This window comes from Hydractinia symbiolongicarpus, chromosome 11 (assembly GCF_029227915.1).
Source record: "Hydractinia symbiolongicarpus strain clone_291-10 chromosome 11, HSymV2.1, whole genome shotgun sequence".
In the NCBI taxonomy this organism is placed as follows: domain Eukaryota; kingdom Metazoa; phylum Cnidaria; class Hydrozoa; order Anthoathecata; family Hydractiniidae; genus Hydractinia; species Hydractinia symbiolongicarpus.
The window spans coordinates 21,438,302-21,454,051 of NC_079885.1; the positions used below are offsets into that span (position 1 = coordinate 21,438,302).

General features: G+C 33.3%; 2 protein-coding genes across 2 annotated transcripts; one reads left to right on the forward strand and one right to left on the reverse strand.

Annotated features, from left to right (window-relative positions):
* Nucleotides 1–60: 60 nt before the first annotated feature.
* On the forward strand, nucleotides 61–5,950 carry LOC130614393 (hydroxylysine kinase-like). The gene is made up of 3 exons (XM_057435824.1): nucleotides 61–1,787; nucleotides 2,687–3,123; nucleotides 3,854–5,950. The coding sequence occupies exons 1-3, from the start codon at nucleotides 1,619–1,621 to the stop codon at nucleotides 4,439–4,441; spliced, it is 1,194 nt and encodes a 397-aa protein (XP_057291807.1). The 5' UTR covers nucleotides 61–1,618; the 3' UTR covers nucleotides 4,442–5,950.
* A 4,207-nt stretch (nucleotides 5,951–10,157) lies between these two features.
* On the reverse strand, nucleotides 10,158–14,784 carry LOC130614340 (enoyl-CoA delta isomerase 2-like). The gene is made up of 8 exons (XM_057435764.1): nucleotides 14,505–14,784; nucleotides 13,533–13,631; nucleotides 13,402–13,447; nucleotides 12,701–12,846; nucleotides 11,792–11,967; nucleotides 11,369–11,579; nucleotides 10,453–10,596; nucleotides 10,158–10,378 (listed from the first exon to the last, which is right to left on the reverse strand). Exons 1-8 carry the CDS (start codon nucleotides 14,700–14,702, stop codon nucleotides 10,223–10,225), a joined length of 1,176 nt encoding a protein of 391 aa, XP_057291747.1. The 5' UTR covers nucleotides 14,703–14,784; the 3' UTR covers nucleotides 10,158–10,222.
* Between the last annotated feature and the right edge of the window lie 966 nt (nucleotides 14,785–15,750).

The following is a 15,750-nucleotide window of genomic DNA, read 5'->3' on the forward strand; positions in this document are numbered from 1 at the left end:
GCACTTGCTTTTTTGTGTTCTTGGGCTGTCGGCTGTCGTTTTTACCAATATATCAAGTAGGTAACATCAATCGTCTACTTACTTCTGTTTACTTGTGTTTACTTGTGTTTAATTGTGTTTACTTATGTTTACTTCTGTTTACTTCTGTTTACTTGTGTTTACTTGTGTTTACTTGTGTTTACTTTTGTTTCCTTGTGTTTACTTATGTTTAATTGTGTTTAAATATGTTTACTTACGTCTACTTACGTCTACTTATGTTTACTTATGTTTTCTTATGTTTACTTCTGTTTACTTTTGTTTACTTGTGTTTACTTGTGTTTACTTGTGTTTACTTGTGTTTACTTGTGTTTACTTGTGTTTACTTATGTTTACTTGTGTTTACTTGTGTTTACTTGTGTTTACTTGTGTTTACTTGTGTTTACTTGTGTTTACTGGTGTTTACTGGTGTTTACTTGTGTTTGCTTGTGTTTGCTTGTGTTTACTTGTGTTTACTTGTGTTTACTTTTGTTTACTTATGTTTACTTTTGTTTACTTGTGTTTACTTTTGTTTACTTATGTTTACTTGTGTTTACTTGTGTTTACTTATGTTTACTTCAGTTTACTTATGTTTACTTGTGTTTACTTCTGTTTACTTGTGTTTACTTATGCTTTCTTATAATTTACTTGTGTTTAATTGTGTTTAAATATGTTTACTTACGTCTACTTATGTTTACTTATGTTTTCTTATGTTTACTTATGTTTACTTTTGTTTACTTATGTTTACTTGTGTTTACTTCTGTTTACTTGTGTTTACTTATGTTTACTTGTGTTTTCTTATGTTTACTTGTGTTTACTTGTGTTTACTTATGTTTACTTATGTTTACTTTTGTTTACTTGTGTTTACTTGTGTTTACTTATGTTTACTTGTGTTTACTTCTGTTTATTTGTGTTTACTTGTAGTTGTTGTATTATGTTATGTACATTACAATTTTTTTTTTCAAACATACTTTGATTGAAGAACATTTGCTATTAAATAAAACATTTTATGGTAAAAATGTTCAAGTATTTTGCTTCTTTTAAATTTACCTCTTAAAAGATCATTTTATGTTTGTCTAGTGTTTGCTGTACGGCTGAGCAATTTTGAATCATATTAATCTTTCTGTTCCATTTTAACGCGATTACACTAAAGGAAATTTTTATGTTTTATCATAGAAAAACATTTTTTTCAATCTAAAGCCACATGCTGTTAATACTTATGTTATCTTAGACATAAAAACAATTCTGTAGTTTTTCGTAGTCTTTTGCTATTCACAGTGATCAAGAATCATTGATTTTTCATAAAACTAACTACAGTTAAAGCATCAATATTATACAACTTTAAGTCCTATCATGAGTATCTAAAGCTAAGAATAATTATTGAGCAGCATTAAATTTGAGGACCTTAGAGGGAAATTTCCAATGTATTTTTTTCACAGTTGTATCACAGGAAATAGGTGAATATAAAGGAGTTTTTCCACAAAACATTGGCAGTTCATAGGTGTTTAGAGAAGTAACTTCTCTTCAATATGATTGGCAGTTCATATTTTTAAACTATTCGTATCACTTGCTTATATGTGTAGATAGATTGCATTATGAAATTATGAGTCAAAAAGTTACCATTGTTACAAGTGACGTGGTGAAAATTCGTCCATTTGTTGATAAAGAACAGATAAAAGAGATAGCAGAGAAATGTTTTGGTCTTCAAATTGACGAATGCAGTGAAATTAAAGAAGCAATTTCTTATGATGACCGAAATTTTATATTTAAAGGTATGTTGCCTTGCAAAGACACCTGACGTCCTAATTGTTAGCCAGATAAAAAACGTTGATGGTTAAAGGAAATATAAGGGACTTGCTGCAAGTAAAGTAGTACTATTTCGAACTTCGTGTAATAGTTTTCTGTCTTGTCTGCAGCCATGATGTGTTGGCAAAGTTTAGATTTTTATTCTTTTTTTATCCTTATGACAATTGAAAATATTGAAAATTTATGTGGCGTTAACAAAGTTTAAGCAGAATGATAATTATCAACAACTTTGTACGACAAAAGAAAGTTTTAAAAAGCTTGTTAAACAACTTTTTAAGCTCGTAAAGTTAAACATGATTTATCGCCTCGATCTCCCTTAAAGTTCTTTAAACAATTAAGTGGTAAGGGATATCTTCACTAAATTCAAACTGAATTTGACGGTATATGTTTTGAAGAATCAAAACCTATAGAAATTTATAAAAACTATTACTTATAGAAACTTTCTCTGTTGGGATTATTTTAAGGAATACCTTTTTATGTGTTTCACTTTTATGTTATATTATACATGTAAAATATAGCCACGTCAGTGTTGGAAGCACTGTTATCAATGTGGGTCTGTGTTATATTTTATTTTCATAATGCAAAATGATTAAGCGCGGAGTTCATTAAATGTGAATGAATCATTGAAAACAAAAATAAGATTTTTGGAATAGCTGAAACAGGCTACACCGGAACTTATTATCGTTGGATTCTTTAAGTTACCTAAAGATAATAAAATGGTTGAAAAATGGAAAAAGGGATTGTAAGTATATAAAGACTGTAATAAATAAGAAACAAGCCTAATAGGGTATGATTAAAAATACACAATGCTGATTAAAAAAGGTTACGCATAAACTCGGAGTCACCAGCTAAGTTTTTCTTACAGGTAAACTGAACGCTCGTGGAAATCAAACTGATGAAGTGTACCAGTGTTTCGATAAATTTGTTTTGAAAATTTATAATGCTTCCCAAACTCCTGGTTTTCCTTGGTTTTCACACATCAATGGTATGGTAGCTGCTATATATGAGAAATGCCAAAACAATTTTAAAGTGCCATTACCAATTGGTGATGTGAAATCAAATGGGAACTGTGTTTTGTATGATATACCACTGGAAAAAAATGTTGAAGCAAGTGAAGAATTGTTACAGGAGTTATGTTTAAACAATAAATTTGTATCTAAAGAAAATTCGTGGTATTTTGTGAAACATGTAGTTCGATTAACAGCATTTATACCTGGTCAGGTTATCGAAATTAAAAGTATGGATGATGATATGGCGTTTTGTTATGGAAAGTGTGCTGCACAGTTGGATACTGTTCTAAAAGTATGTTTTTGTTTTGTTTCCGTTCAAATGTTGAATTGTTTTTGAGCATCTAATCATCAGGAAGTCATCATGAATCCTGCTAACATTATTGTAGGCTAGTCGTTAGTCCGTGGAAAAATCCACAGGTTCTTCGGTCCTCAGTTTTTCACATGTTGTACATATTTCCGCATCGCTATTTTGTTTGTTTTTAGCATCACACGGTGTGGCGGATTTAATTAATAATAGCCCGTCCTTTTTATATCGAAGCCAATCAAACAGCGTTGAACTTCAGGTTGAGCGCTTAAATGCAGCTAGACAATGTTACACATCCGAGTTGTGGATCCACGTTTGTATAGCCAAAATCTTAATATTTGGTTTGTTTATGGCTGAAAACGTGATAATATGCTTATTTCCACATGTAAACACATGTTTTTCTGATCTGCAAACTTCAACACCACAACATCCAAAATGGTTGTTGTAACCCTAGATCTGACTGTTTAGATTTGGTTGGTTATTTGTAAAAATCAGGCTCGTGATTGGTTTACTATTACGTCTATTGTAAACAGATTTCACTGCGACAGTGTGAATGAGTCGCTTCTCACTTGTGTTTTCCTGACTGTATTGCAAAAATACGTTCCTTTTGGAATGCATCTCAAAACAACGTTTTTGCTAAACCTAACTTCAGTTATTTTAGCGATTTGCAAGTATCTCTGCTATAAAGTTTCTCTCACAGGAAAGTATTTTCATTTAGACATTTCCGAAGCCACACGTAGATTATCGCAGCGACTCGGAGTGGAATATGGTGAACATAGATAAGATGCTGGATCTCTGCATTTCTACCATGACGAACGAAGAAAGAAAAGGAAGAGCTGTAGACTTAATCAACAAGTTCAAATCCAACGTAGTGCCAAAGTTGGAGAATTTACCGAAACAGTGGATTCACAGCGATATAAACGAATTTAACGTTTTAAAAAACAACTATGACAAAATCGTCGGAATTATCGATTTTGATGATATGACGTATTCGTATCGCGTCATCGATGTTGGTATCGCGTTGATGCATATCTCGTATTCTGCAACGAAAGAACGCTGTTTTCGTAACATACAACAATTTTTGCGCGGGTATATTTCAATATCTCCGCTTGAGAAGAATGAAATCAATCTTTTGTATACGATAATGTTAGCTCGGTACATACAGTGCAGTATAGCTGGGGAATACTGGTATAATTGCATTGCCCCTGGGAACGAATATTTGCTAGTGGTTCCTAATCAAGCGTGGAATACTTTGAGTTATATAATGAATGAGGGGGAGAGCAAATTTTATGAAGTTATTTCGTGACTTACATTTTTAAAGCAATGTTTTAACTTGGCTCCTGTTTTCTTCAAGGTTCACAGCAAGCCTTAAAGGAGAATTAACGACTGAGAACAAGTTGTGTTTAAAATTTTTTTTGCATCAATACATCTAGAAAGATAACAACAGATGCTTCATTTAATTAGCTAGACTTGGAAATAAAACTTCAAATGAATATACGCAATAAAGTGTACTGGATTTTGTGATACCTTATTCGGAGGAACTTTCGCGAGAAAAACTATCGCGAATTTCGCGTTTTTGGGCCTTTTTGCGAAACTTTGTCTCGCAAAACTTTCAAAAAATGGCCATTCAGAGTTTATTCAGTACAAACTTTCTAAATTGTCGATTCGCGAAAGTTTATTGACTAAAATTTTAAAAAAAATTTGCAGTTTTTGAAAGTTATTTCCCTCACGTGGCTCACCCTCCCGATATAAAAAAGGAACAACGTTGAAGCCTTTGCATGCTGGGTGGGTGATTGCCTTTAGCAACTACATAACATCAGCCGATGGTAAAGATATCATCATTAATGAATGGAAACCCGCTGGAATACACAACACCATTGTACTTAGATTAAGAAAGCTACCGACGATAGATCCTTTCCATGATATTAATCCCTTGCTCGATCAAGACCCTACCTTATTAGCTTTGAATCTGGACACGGTTTGCAGAATTGATGAAGAGGAGCGGAATGCTTATAACCAAGTTAGTGGCGAAGAAGACGATGACGACGATGCGTGGGAGCCGGAAAAAGACGAGCCTAGAAATGTGTTTGATCTGCTTTGTGATTTTGACGATGAACCCAATTTGTAAAAAGACGTTTTTACATACCATTAGAAAGAAAATTACATCGTTAAAAAACACTTCTTCCTTTTTCTATCATAAGAAATATAGGCCACCTTTTTTATAAGAAAATAGAAAATAAGTTCATAATCACGAATCGCGAAAGTTTATCTCGCCAAAACTTTCCAATTGCGGATTTCGCGAAAGTTTCTCCAAATAACGTAGTAAAACAAAACAAAAATCGTCTCAAGTTTTTCTCTGTTTACCTGCTTTCTACAATGATGTTGTTCTATTGGAATTAAACTTGTCTTCTCCATCGCTCAAACCACGCGATAAATTATAATCTTTTTTGGAGGACCAAGAAGCGAGTGCATTCTCATAAGTGTATGTTCGCTGCTGACGTCACAAATCAAGAAAATATGTACGAACCAAGTTAGCTTTCATTTGATAATGGCTTTTCTGGGACGAAATTTGGACGTAATAAAATGAGAAAATTTAAAAAAATTTATGCCATGTTTTCGTGATATGTAAGAATGTTTTTATTACATAAAAACATATATGTAGTTTCTTTCGTTAGTTCTTCTTTAAAGTAGACATAGTTTTGCAGAAAATTTAGGAATATATAAAGGAGAAATTTAGTGGAAAATTAGAGAATTTCATAGAGGCCCGTACGGCCTAAATAAATGTAATTCGGATTTTATGAATAAAATCGAAGTAAGATATAATATTGTATTCTCCTAAACCTCGTCGCATATTACTAGAACCCAGTTTGGATAGAAACGATAATTTATGTTTTTATTGGATAACATTATTCTTACACAGAAAAAACAAATAATCAGGTCCAGATAGGTTTTTATTTACACAAAATAAAAGAATATACAAGTTAGTTCCTTCCTCTGGACGATCCTACAAGAAAAAAAATAAACACATATTTTTTAATAATTTTAACATCGCATAAAATGTATAGCTCGTGGAGGGTGGGGTCGTATTAGATTTTAGTAGGCCCTTCTATGTTATTCTCTATTTTTATTTCATAAATTCTCTGTAAATATAATATAGGAGGAGTTTTACCTCTCTTTCAGCTTTTAAATAATTTTCCAAAAGTAAAAGCATAAGTTTTGTCAGACTTCGTCATATATCTGATGTCTAGATTCTTTAAATTCTTAACACTTAGACACGCCTGTCAAAGCTAACAATGCAGTCGTTTTTAGCGTCCTTATCCAAAAGGTGTTCATTAGGAATTAACTTTCTTAAATAAGCCAATACTTTCTCCACATCCCAAATAAATGCGTAACGTGGCTGTGGAGGTCTCTTATTAAATATCTTAGACATGAGAGCTGTCACTCCAGGATGTTGTCTCACTGTAAACCCATCCAACGATTTATGATAATAGAGCTGATCTATGACAACTAATTGTTCTGTATGCTAACCAAGATGTAAACAGTTCTACTAGATAATCCAAAATATAACTTAAAGTACATCGAAATGGATCAATTTTTCTTAGTAAATACCAGCCAGTCCACATTCGCCAGGGCGATTGGTATTTAGAGATAGTACCTGGTCGTCTGGCTTTTGTGATAAGCATAACAGCTGATTTTGAAATACCTTCTGCTGCCAGACTTTTCTCGAAACCATCCATGCCACTAGAAGTAGAGAGTTTAAAAACTATCAGTGGATGAATCTGTCCGTTGGGATCCTGCAGTAGATCTAGTGATCGAGGTAACAGGATAGGTGGCTTGACAGTCATCTGAATTAAAGTAGGGTGCCGTCCTTGAGATAGCCAGGCTGGAGTTATTATTATCATCCAAACCTGATCCTTCTGGACCTTTTTTAGCACTTTTCCTATTAGTGAGAAGGGAGGGAAAGCATAAGGATAAAGATGTTTCCAATTTTGTTGCAACGCTTCTTTTGCTTTGGCAAATGGATCTGGTTTCCAGGACAAGTACGCTGGAAGTTGATGTGACTTGAAGCAAATAGGTCCATGTATGGGGTACCATACTTCTCTATTATTTGCTTGAAAACCCTTGGGGAGAGTTTCCACTCACTCGAATCTCTCACATATTCATTTTGCTTTGGATATACTCGGCAGTAATCGTGATCTTATGTTGGATTAGATAATCCCATATCTCCTTGGCAACTGTTGTTAATTCCCTGTTGTGGGTGCCCCTCATTTTCAAAAGGTTTGACAATACTGTCATGTTGTCTATTTGAAAGTGAATTGAATTCACTGGTTTTGTTTTGTAGGAAGTGAGAAGAGCTTTTTCACTGCTTTTAATTCCAAAAGATTGATATGCAATTTCTTTTTTATCATGGACCATGCCCCCCCTCTCTTTATCCCTTGATATGCTACACCCAGCCATTGAAGCATCTGTGAGTATGACCAGAACTGAAAGAGAAACTAAAGATTTCTTGTTCTTTAGGGAGAGATTATTTACCCATTGGTTTAGAGTTTTGGTCTAAATGGACTATGTCCTCGTATAATTTCTTTTCCTTTACTAATGAGAATATTTGAAGTTGTTAAAGGTATCGAAACTGTATTGTTGTAGGCAATGCTGCTTGTATCGTGGAAGACAGTCTCCCTATTAATTGAGTCAAACCCCTCAAGGACACTTTCCTTTTTATTAAAATTTCTTGACACTGAGAAACTATTGTTGTGATATAGCAGTGATAGTGTCATTTCCACTGAATCTACTATCACCCCCAGAAATTCTATCTTATGAACTGGCAGGAAAATAGAATTCTTTTGATTAATTATGAACCTAAGGGTCTGCAGTGAAAATACCATTGTATCCCTAGCCATAACTAGTTCTTTGATTGTTTTCCCAAAAATATGCATGTCGTCCAGAAATAAGCATGTCGTCCAAAAATATTATCACTCGTATATTTATCCTTCTTAAAATAGCAATTGGAAGTTTGGTAAATATACGTGGGGCTGGTGCCAGACCAAAGCATAGGCATAGAAGCTCGTATAAGTTCCCTTTCCATTGAAAACGAACATATTTTTGAGACTTGTTGTTTGGAGGAACCGAGAAGTAAGCATCCTTCATGTCCAATTTGCCTATGAAGTTTTTTCCTTATATAAGAGCATTGCGTGTTCTTTGAGTATTTGTTTGGCTTTGAGTGTGTCGTTTAAAACACTGTCTTGTCGTCCGTCTAAGAGCCTAGTTTGGATTTTCTTTAAGTTTAATTCGAAGTTATGTCCCTTGACTTTGTTGTCGTCAATCATTACATCTTTTAAAAAGTCGTCTAGTGGAATTTCATGTCTGACATCGCTAGGGGCCGGATTTTGATCCGTAATGAAGTCCTTCAAATCCTTTTTAGCTATGTATTTATTCAAGTGTTTGTTTACATATCTAGCCATATCTCGTGGTAATTTCCACCAATGTTTCTTTTCCGACGATATTGCTCGAAAACGAGAAATTTTAGCACGTTTTTTTTTGTTACTCGTCACTATCGTCATGATGGGATTCTTCTTCAGAAGAACTTGTTCCCGGGCTGGAAAGCTTTCGCTGACTCATCTGAAAGCCTTGTCAGAATGAGGACTAGGGGAACGTTTTGTTTTCCAGTTTTCTTAGCTCTTTGCTTTACCCGGACTGGAGACCTTCCAGAAAATCCGGGTTGTTCATCGTCTCTGGTCGGAGAGACTGAAACAAAACTTCCTTGCCTAATATTTCAAAAGGCAAAATTTCTTTTTTTGAATAGTCTATCTGTAGCTTTATATCTCCATTTTGATGATCGACAACTTCAATCGAAGGAATCTCATGATGACCTTCGTGTTGTGTTCTTTGGAGATACTTATTTCATCCATTTCATCAAATTATTAATGTAATAATTAAAGATTAAAATTTGTGAAATTATACATACTTCTTTTCTTGCAGCGAGAAAAGTTAGAAGAGGTGGATGGAGAACTGGATTCTAGTGATATGCAATGAGGGTTGGAAGAATACAGTATTAGATCTACGGAGATTTTATGAAATAAAAAAATAATTTTTTCAAAAAAGAACAATTAACGAAAAGTAATCCAGTTGGAGTTTTTATATTTTTTTGACTATTTTATTTCGAATACTCTTCTTTTTTTTTATTTAATATTTTATTCATATTTCGCAAAATCGCAATTATATAGGCAAAATTTAAACAAATAATGTGGTGCATTCAATTAATTTCGGACTAAATAATTTAGGTTGAGACCAAATTTAGTATTATTCCAAAGGTTATTTTCCACCGTTTTAGGCTTTTCTAGCTTCAAATATATGCTTATAAATCGTTTCCGTTCGAATTTTGTTTTTAATCTTTTTGACTTCCAATGTGTTAACAACCATTTGCGTCAATACCATGTAATCTGTAATCAATCTCCTTTATGCCTTCTGGTGTCCTTTTACATTTATTAGATTATTGATCAACTACTTTACAGGGAGAAAGTTTTGCGGGGAGGAAGTTTCGCGAAAAAACAAACGCGAAATTTTAGGGATTTACTTTTGCGAATGAGTGATTAAATCTATTTCGCGTAAAATAATCTTTCGGGTTCAACTTGAAAATTGAATTTCGGGTGGGATAATCTTTTCCGATTTTTCGGTTTTTAAGATTAGTTTACATTAAACATAAATTTTTTATTTTATTATTTATAGAAAAAACATCAAAAGCCGATGATATTGATTTAGACCGATATCGTGTTGTGGAAAGAAATATACGTGAAAAACATATGAAATTTTTTCTTTACTTTTCGCGAATCAGCTTCCTAGGCTATTTCGCGTGGATAAACTTTTGCAAATCCGCAAGTCAGTCTTTTTCGCAGGTCTCGCGAAAATAGCCAAAATAAAACGAGAAAAATTTCTCTCTGTAAAGCATGCTTATCACATGTGTATCATGTTATCTAAGCTGAAATAAACTCGCTAGCTTGCTGTGGACTGAGTAGGATACTACAAAATTTTAAGAGTGAGTTTGAATTTGAAAAGAAAATACAAAAATATAAACAACGCCTAACTTTATAAATTACATTTTCGAGTGTTTCGACAAAAACGACATAACAGCGTTCATGCATTCTTCGGAAAGCCATCTTTCCTCGAGTCGTATACACTCCTCCAAATTGACCTTTTCTAACATGTCCTTCTCCCGCGATCGATTTAAAGCTTTGGAATACATCACAGACTAAAAGATATAAATTTAAAACATTAAAATCTAAAAGTCATTTATCGAAAACCAACAGCGCAAAGGACAAGTACCTTTGGAGGTAATTGCGCAATTGCGTTAACTTTTTCTGCTATCGTCTGATGAAATTCACTGTGCGGTATGACGTCTGTTACTAGGCCACGATCGCATGCTTGCTTCGCAGTAAGTTTTCTGCCAGCTAGAAGTATTTCGTTAGCCTACGAAAAAAAATCAATGAGTATTACACGACTACAACAAAACGCGGTAGTATGGTAATGTCACAAAGCTTAATTTTCTGACTACTATTTCATCCCACTTTCTATTACCAAAATCATGAGGAAAGTAAAAAAACCTCTATAGAACACACAAAAAAAATGGTACACGTGAAAAAACAGGGAAAAAATTTGAAAGGCTAGAAACGATGTTTTTCAATTTATAGTCTGCGAATGACAGCTTTCCAACACTTTCGAAATGCCAGTGTATTTTCCTTACCACTTTTTTTGAAAATCTTTTGCACTTTTGTCAATTTTTGCTTTTTTTTTAGACAAAGTGAACGTTCCGGAAAGTAGAGAAAAATGGCAAAAACAAGCTTCTGGCGCTCCAAAATTACTCTTATAGGGAAAATTTAATTCACAAAATTTTGGCACACTGATACTTGCATTAGCGCAACGGGTAAAATTTGGGCGAATTTTTACGTTTGTTGTTGAAAACAACATACATTTTGTTGTTTAGAGTTTTCTAGCTGTGGTTCATCTTTAATAAAAAAAATTTAGATATAAAAACACACATCGTTAGGTCACAATAAAATACAATTTCGTTAATTGAAGTATCATATTTAAGCGCCCGGGCGGTTATTAAAACATTTAAAAAGTTAGGACGTCGCTTATTGGAGGGTGATTATTAGAAGGTGGGCGCTCATTAAAAGAAGGGCGCTTATGGAGGAAATACGGTATGTATGAAAAGCCTAAGCTGATTAAAAATAAAAACAACCTTTGCATCCCCCATTATTTTCGGGAATGTGTACGACGAACAGCCTTCTGGACTTTGACCTAGAGTCATGAACGGTGTGTGAAAGGTAGCTGCTTCAGATGCATACACCAGATCGGCGAGTGCCATCACTGTAACAGAGATACCGATAGCTGGTCCGTTTACTGCACAAATTAACGGCTTCGGATAATTAATAAATGCGTTTACAAATAACCTATAAATTGTAGAGAAGATTACATGTTTTAAAGTTATATCTAAAGTTCACGCAAAAATTAATTTTCATTAACAATATGAAATTTCAAGATTTTTAGAAACACGTTTTTTGAACACAGTAATTTTCAAATTTTAGATAATTTTTAGGATTAATTTAGTCTTTCATACAACGAGAACGACGAAAAACAACATTGACACCAACAAGAAAAATACCTCAATCGCTCTCTTCCCTCGGCTGCAAGTTTTGCGGGACCCTCAGGTGGCATTTGTGTAAAATTGGCAAGATCGTTACCACTACAGTAAAAATCACCCTCACCAGTGATCACTGCTACTTTGATTGTGTCATCTTTAGCTGTCTCATTCAATGTGTCTCGAATGACATCGTACATCTATAACAGGGAAAGGGTGTGGTCAGCTCAGTCCCTAGGTCCTAGGTTACATTTACTGAGGTAAAAAATTATAAAAAACAAATATTAAAAATAAAATACCAAGCATATACGGTAAAAATTAAAAGATTAGAATATGAGAGAAGCTTTTCGTAAAAACTATTTACATCACCAATCTCTATGTACAACTAAATTCTTACAATAAAATCAACCTTCTTTTAAACTTTGAACCATTCACAATTATTCCACTTGGAAGTAAGTGTTATTCTTTGAAATATTGAAAAAATAGTTTTCATTGTTTGCAAAGGTAAAAAGGATAAAAATTCTTGGTTACGTGTTTTGCTACCTTCAGAGAATTAATTTTCGCAATTTTTTGTCAATTTAGCGAAAATTGATTTGTAAGAAAATTAATAGGAAACTCGCTATTTGCATATGCTTTTTCTTTTTAAAACACGATTTACACTAAATCTTCTTCTTCTGATTTACCTAAAACTATAAATGTTATATTAGGTAAATTTCAACTCCAGCAGTCTTTATTCTATGTCTCCTACATAAAGGCCCTTGAAAAACGGTACAGAATGCCATCAAAATCTTTTTTGCTAAATTCGATAATAGAAATTAGGACTTGCCAACTTCGGGACATTAAATTTTATTTTCAAAAAAGGTTGTACAAACTATAAAGCCAGTGGTTTTGAACAGAACCTAATAGTAATGTGACGAAAAAAAAATTCCTTACCAATGTGGTAATTGCATTTAATTTCTTTGGCCTGTTAAATTTGATTGTACATATTCCATTTTCTTTTTTGATGTCAATGCCCTCCACCACAGATGACGGTGATGATGCTGTTGTAGTTGTACCAGCTGATTTAACTGGTGCAGAACCTAGCACAAAATTTTAGTGATAAAAAGAAGGGAAAGACTTAACGATATCAGAAAAGGTGCTACATATCTGGACCAATAAACTACGTTTTTAGATTATTTGCTATATATATATATATCTTGTGAAATATGTCATATAGACATAAAACAAAGTAAATTGTAGCTAAGATACCGAAAAATATAATTCTTTAATTATTATGTGCATGCCACAAAAAATCTGATTTTTCTGTGCTTTTTTTACGGTTGGAAAGTTGCAGTATTTTGAAGATAGAAAATTGTCCCAATATATTGAAAAAGTTGTAATATTCCTGACATTTTCACAATATTTTTAAAATTCCCAACATTTCTGAAAAAGTGGATACTCTGAATAAGTTTTTGTGAATTACTTCCAAAACGCCATGCAAGCAATAAGATTTTATGCAACTACACACTTCTCTGTGCTCTAAATTCAATTTAGGTACACAGTACAGATTCAAGCCTGTACATAAATTTTAGGTCCTGTTACTACAGAAGCGAAAATTTAGATTTTAGAATTATAAATAAAAATTATGCACAAACCTGCCAAATTATCAACAATTTCAATATACTGCTTTTCTGCTTCTTCCTGGAACAGTATAAGTTTTTGTGAAAAAAATATTTGCAAAAGCATAAATTTCAGTACAAGGTTTTCATTTTGCAATTGTACTTACCTTACTCATATCACTTAGTTCATTCCATGCACTCCACTTAGCTTGTCCAACAAAATCAAACACCCCAGGTTTCTTTGTATTGCACTTCCCAACAGTAGCCTAAAAAGTAAAGGATAGGAGTTAGTAGATTTTAAGCAAAGGCAGTATTCAATTTTAAATCCAGGCCTCATTGTAAAGTTTTTTAAGTGTAATAAGGTGAAGATCTTTTTCTAATGTAGCAGAAGTAGTCACTTGCACATTACAGAACCTCAGAACAATTAAGAAGGGCCTCATGATATTGAACTAATAAACCAACCAAAAAGATTTAAAACTAAAAAGATTCAAGGCCATAATGGGTTTATATTTCAAATGTAATACTCCAACACAGATTTTGACAAAAAACAAATGTCAGTTTAATGCAGCGAAGTTATATAATACTTTTCCAGACCAATTAACTTGTACTAGCAGCTTACTTTTTTGTAAAACTTCTATTTTTCCATTATTTGGTTACTTAGCTATATACATGAGGATAGCTTTAATTAAATCTTTAGAAATACAAAACTTGTTGGACAATGTTAAAATTAGGAAAATTTTAAAGACAAGAAGACTGAAAGATGAGACCAGTAAAAGACTTGATGATGATATGGCTGTATGATGATGATGATATGGATGTTTTGGGACTAAATAATAACCTGTTAGAAATAAATAGGCTCTTTCAATTGGTGAAGTATAATCGAAAAAGATGGTGACGTTGACATTCAGTACTGAAGTGAGTTGATATGAGGTGTAAATATTTTGAAATTAATTGGCCATATCAATACAGTGGTTTACCTTTCGCTAGATAAATAATGTAAATATTTTATGACATAGAAAAAGTAACTTCATAAACCAGTATTTTAGAAGTTTCTTAAAGCTTAGCTACCTCCTGTAACAATCATTTTCATCTGAAATCACTCAGTGACACGTTGTTTAAATAGTTCGTTTTTAGCTAACCTGCTTAAAGAGGGCATACATTTTGAGCTTTACATCGTTTCCAGGATCCTCCGTCAATGCAGCAACACGTTTTTTTGCGTCTTCCATCTTTTGACTAACAGCTGATGTGTAATATCGTATTGTAGGTATATTTTTTCTGGCTTGAGCCAACTGAATTCTTCCTGCACTTTGTCGTATAATATGGAAAGCGGCCTTCATATCTGGTGACAATTATAAAAGCAAGTGGCGATAATCTACGGCTCCCCGGTCTCTTCCTTCGACTTCTCTTACTTAACTAAAGTCCAAAGTCTATGTTTTGATCCTTGGATGATATCCACTTTGCCAATAAAAATACAAGCAAATGCGATGTTTGTCTTAAGATCGTTTGGCGGTAAAAAAAATTGAAAATAGTCGTTGTTGATTTGGTGTTTTAGCTGATTATTTATTTATGTTTTTGTTTGTTAATATATAAGATTGCTAACTCATTTAAGAAAAAAACCTATTTCCTTTGAAGTTAAATTTGTGCTAACTGGCTGGTCTGCTAGCTAGATTCACTGATCTAAAAATATGTATAATTAGCTAGCTAGGCCTAGGGCACACACAAGAAGTGTTCAACAAGTCAGTCTGGTGTGGTGGTGGTAAAAGTAACAGATCTCTCACACGTTTTATGTTTTCTGTGATTTTCAAAAGATTTATGTTTGTCCTGTATTATTACCGAAAGAAGTTCAAAATAAAGTAAAGATAAGAAAAACAGACATTAAAAAAATGAAGGCGTTGCAGGTAAAAAATCTGCAAAAGTAATTATAGCTCGTAATTCTGCTTGTATGTTTCCAAACTAGTTGAAATGCCTAAACTAAAATTCTGAACTTGTCCAACTTATTTCTATAAGGAGCCTTCGAAAAAATTTTTCAGGCCCCGTTAGAGCTAAGGGGGAGAGAGGGTCTGAAGTTTGAAAAAAAAATCCGCTAGGGATTGAGAAATTTTAAAAATTTGTTTGTTGCCTGAAAATTTCTCGTTGTTCGTGAGCATAATTCCTCTTGTCATCAATACACCTTTACGATAATTCAATTATACATGCGTTCCTACTGCTCTCCATCGTTTTATAATATCGGAAAAAAGGAGGTAAAATCGTGTTTTTATAAGAGTTTGTTAGAGACGAAACCTTGTTTTCTCCAGTTTTTTAACTTCCGTCGATGTGTACTTATGTGTACTTTTCATTAAAAACAAAATGCAGCAAGACGAAAAAATGTGTTTTCTCCTTAATAAA

What these genes read in the sequence shown, in the direction of transcription:
- LOC130614340 (XM_057435764.1), bottom strand. Translation starts at nt 14,702, where the DNA reads ATGAAGGCCGCTTTCCATATTATACGACAAAGTGCAGGAAGAATTCAG. An exon ending in TAAATGCAATTACCACATTG is followed by an intron (nt 11,968 to 12,700) that starts GTAAGGAATTTT and finishes TCCCTGTTATAG; the next exon opens with ATGTACGATGTCATTCGAGA. An exon ending in GAGGGAAGAGAGCGATTGAG is followed by an intron (nt 11,580 to 11,791) that starts GTATTTTTCTTG and finishes TACAATTTATAG; the next exon opens with GTTATTTGTAAACGCATTTA.
- LOC130614393 (XM_057435824.1), top strand. Translation starts at nt 1,619, where the DNA reads ATGAGTCAAAAAGTTACCATTGTTACAAGTGACGTGGTGAAAATTCGT. An exon ending in CCGAAATTTTATATTTAAAG is followed by an intron (nt 1,788 to 2,686) that starts GTATGTTGCCTT and finishes TTTTTCTTACAG; the next exon opens with GTAAACTGAACGCTCGTGGA. An exon ending in AGTTGGATACTGTTCTAAAA is followed by an intron (nt 3,124 to 3,853) that starts GTATGTTTTTGT and finishes ATTTTCATTTAG; the next exon opens with ACATTTCCGAAGCCACACGT.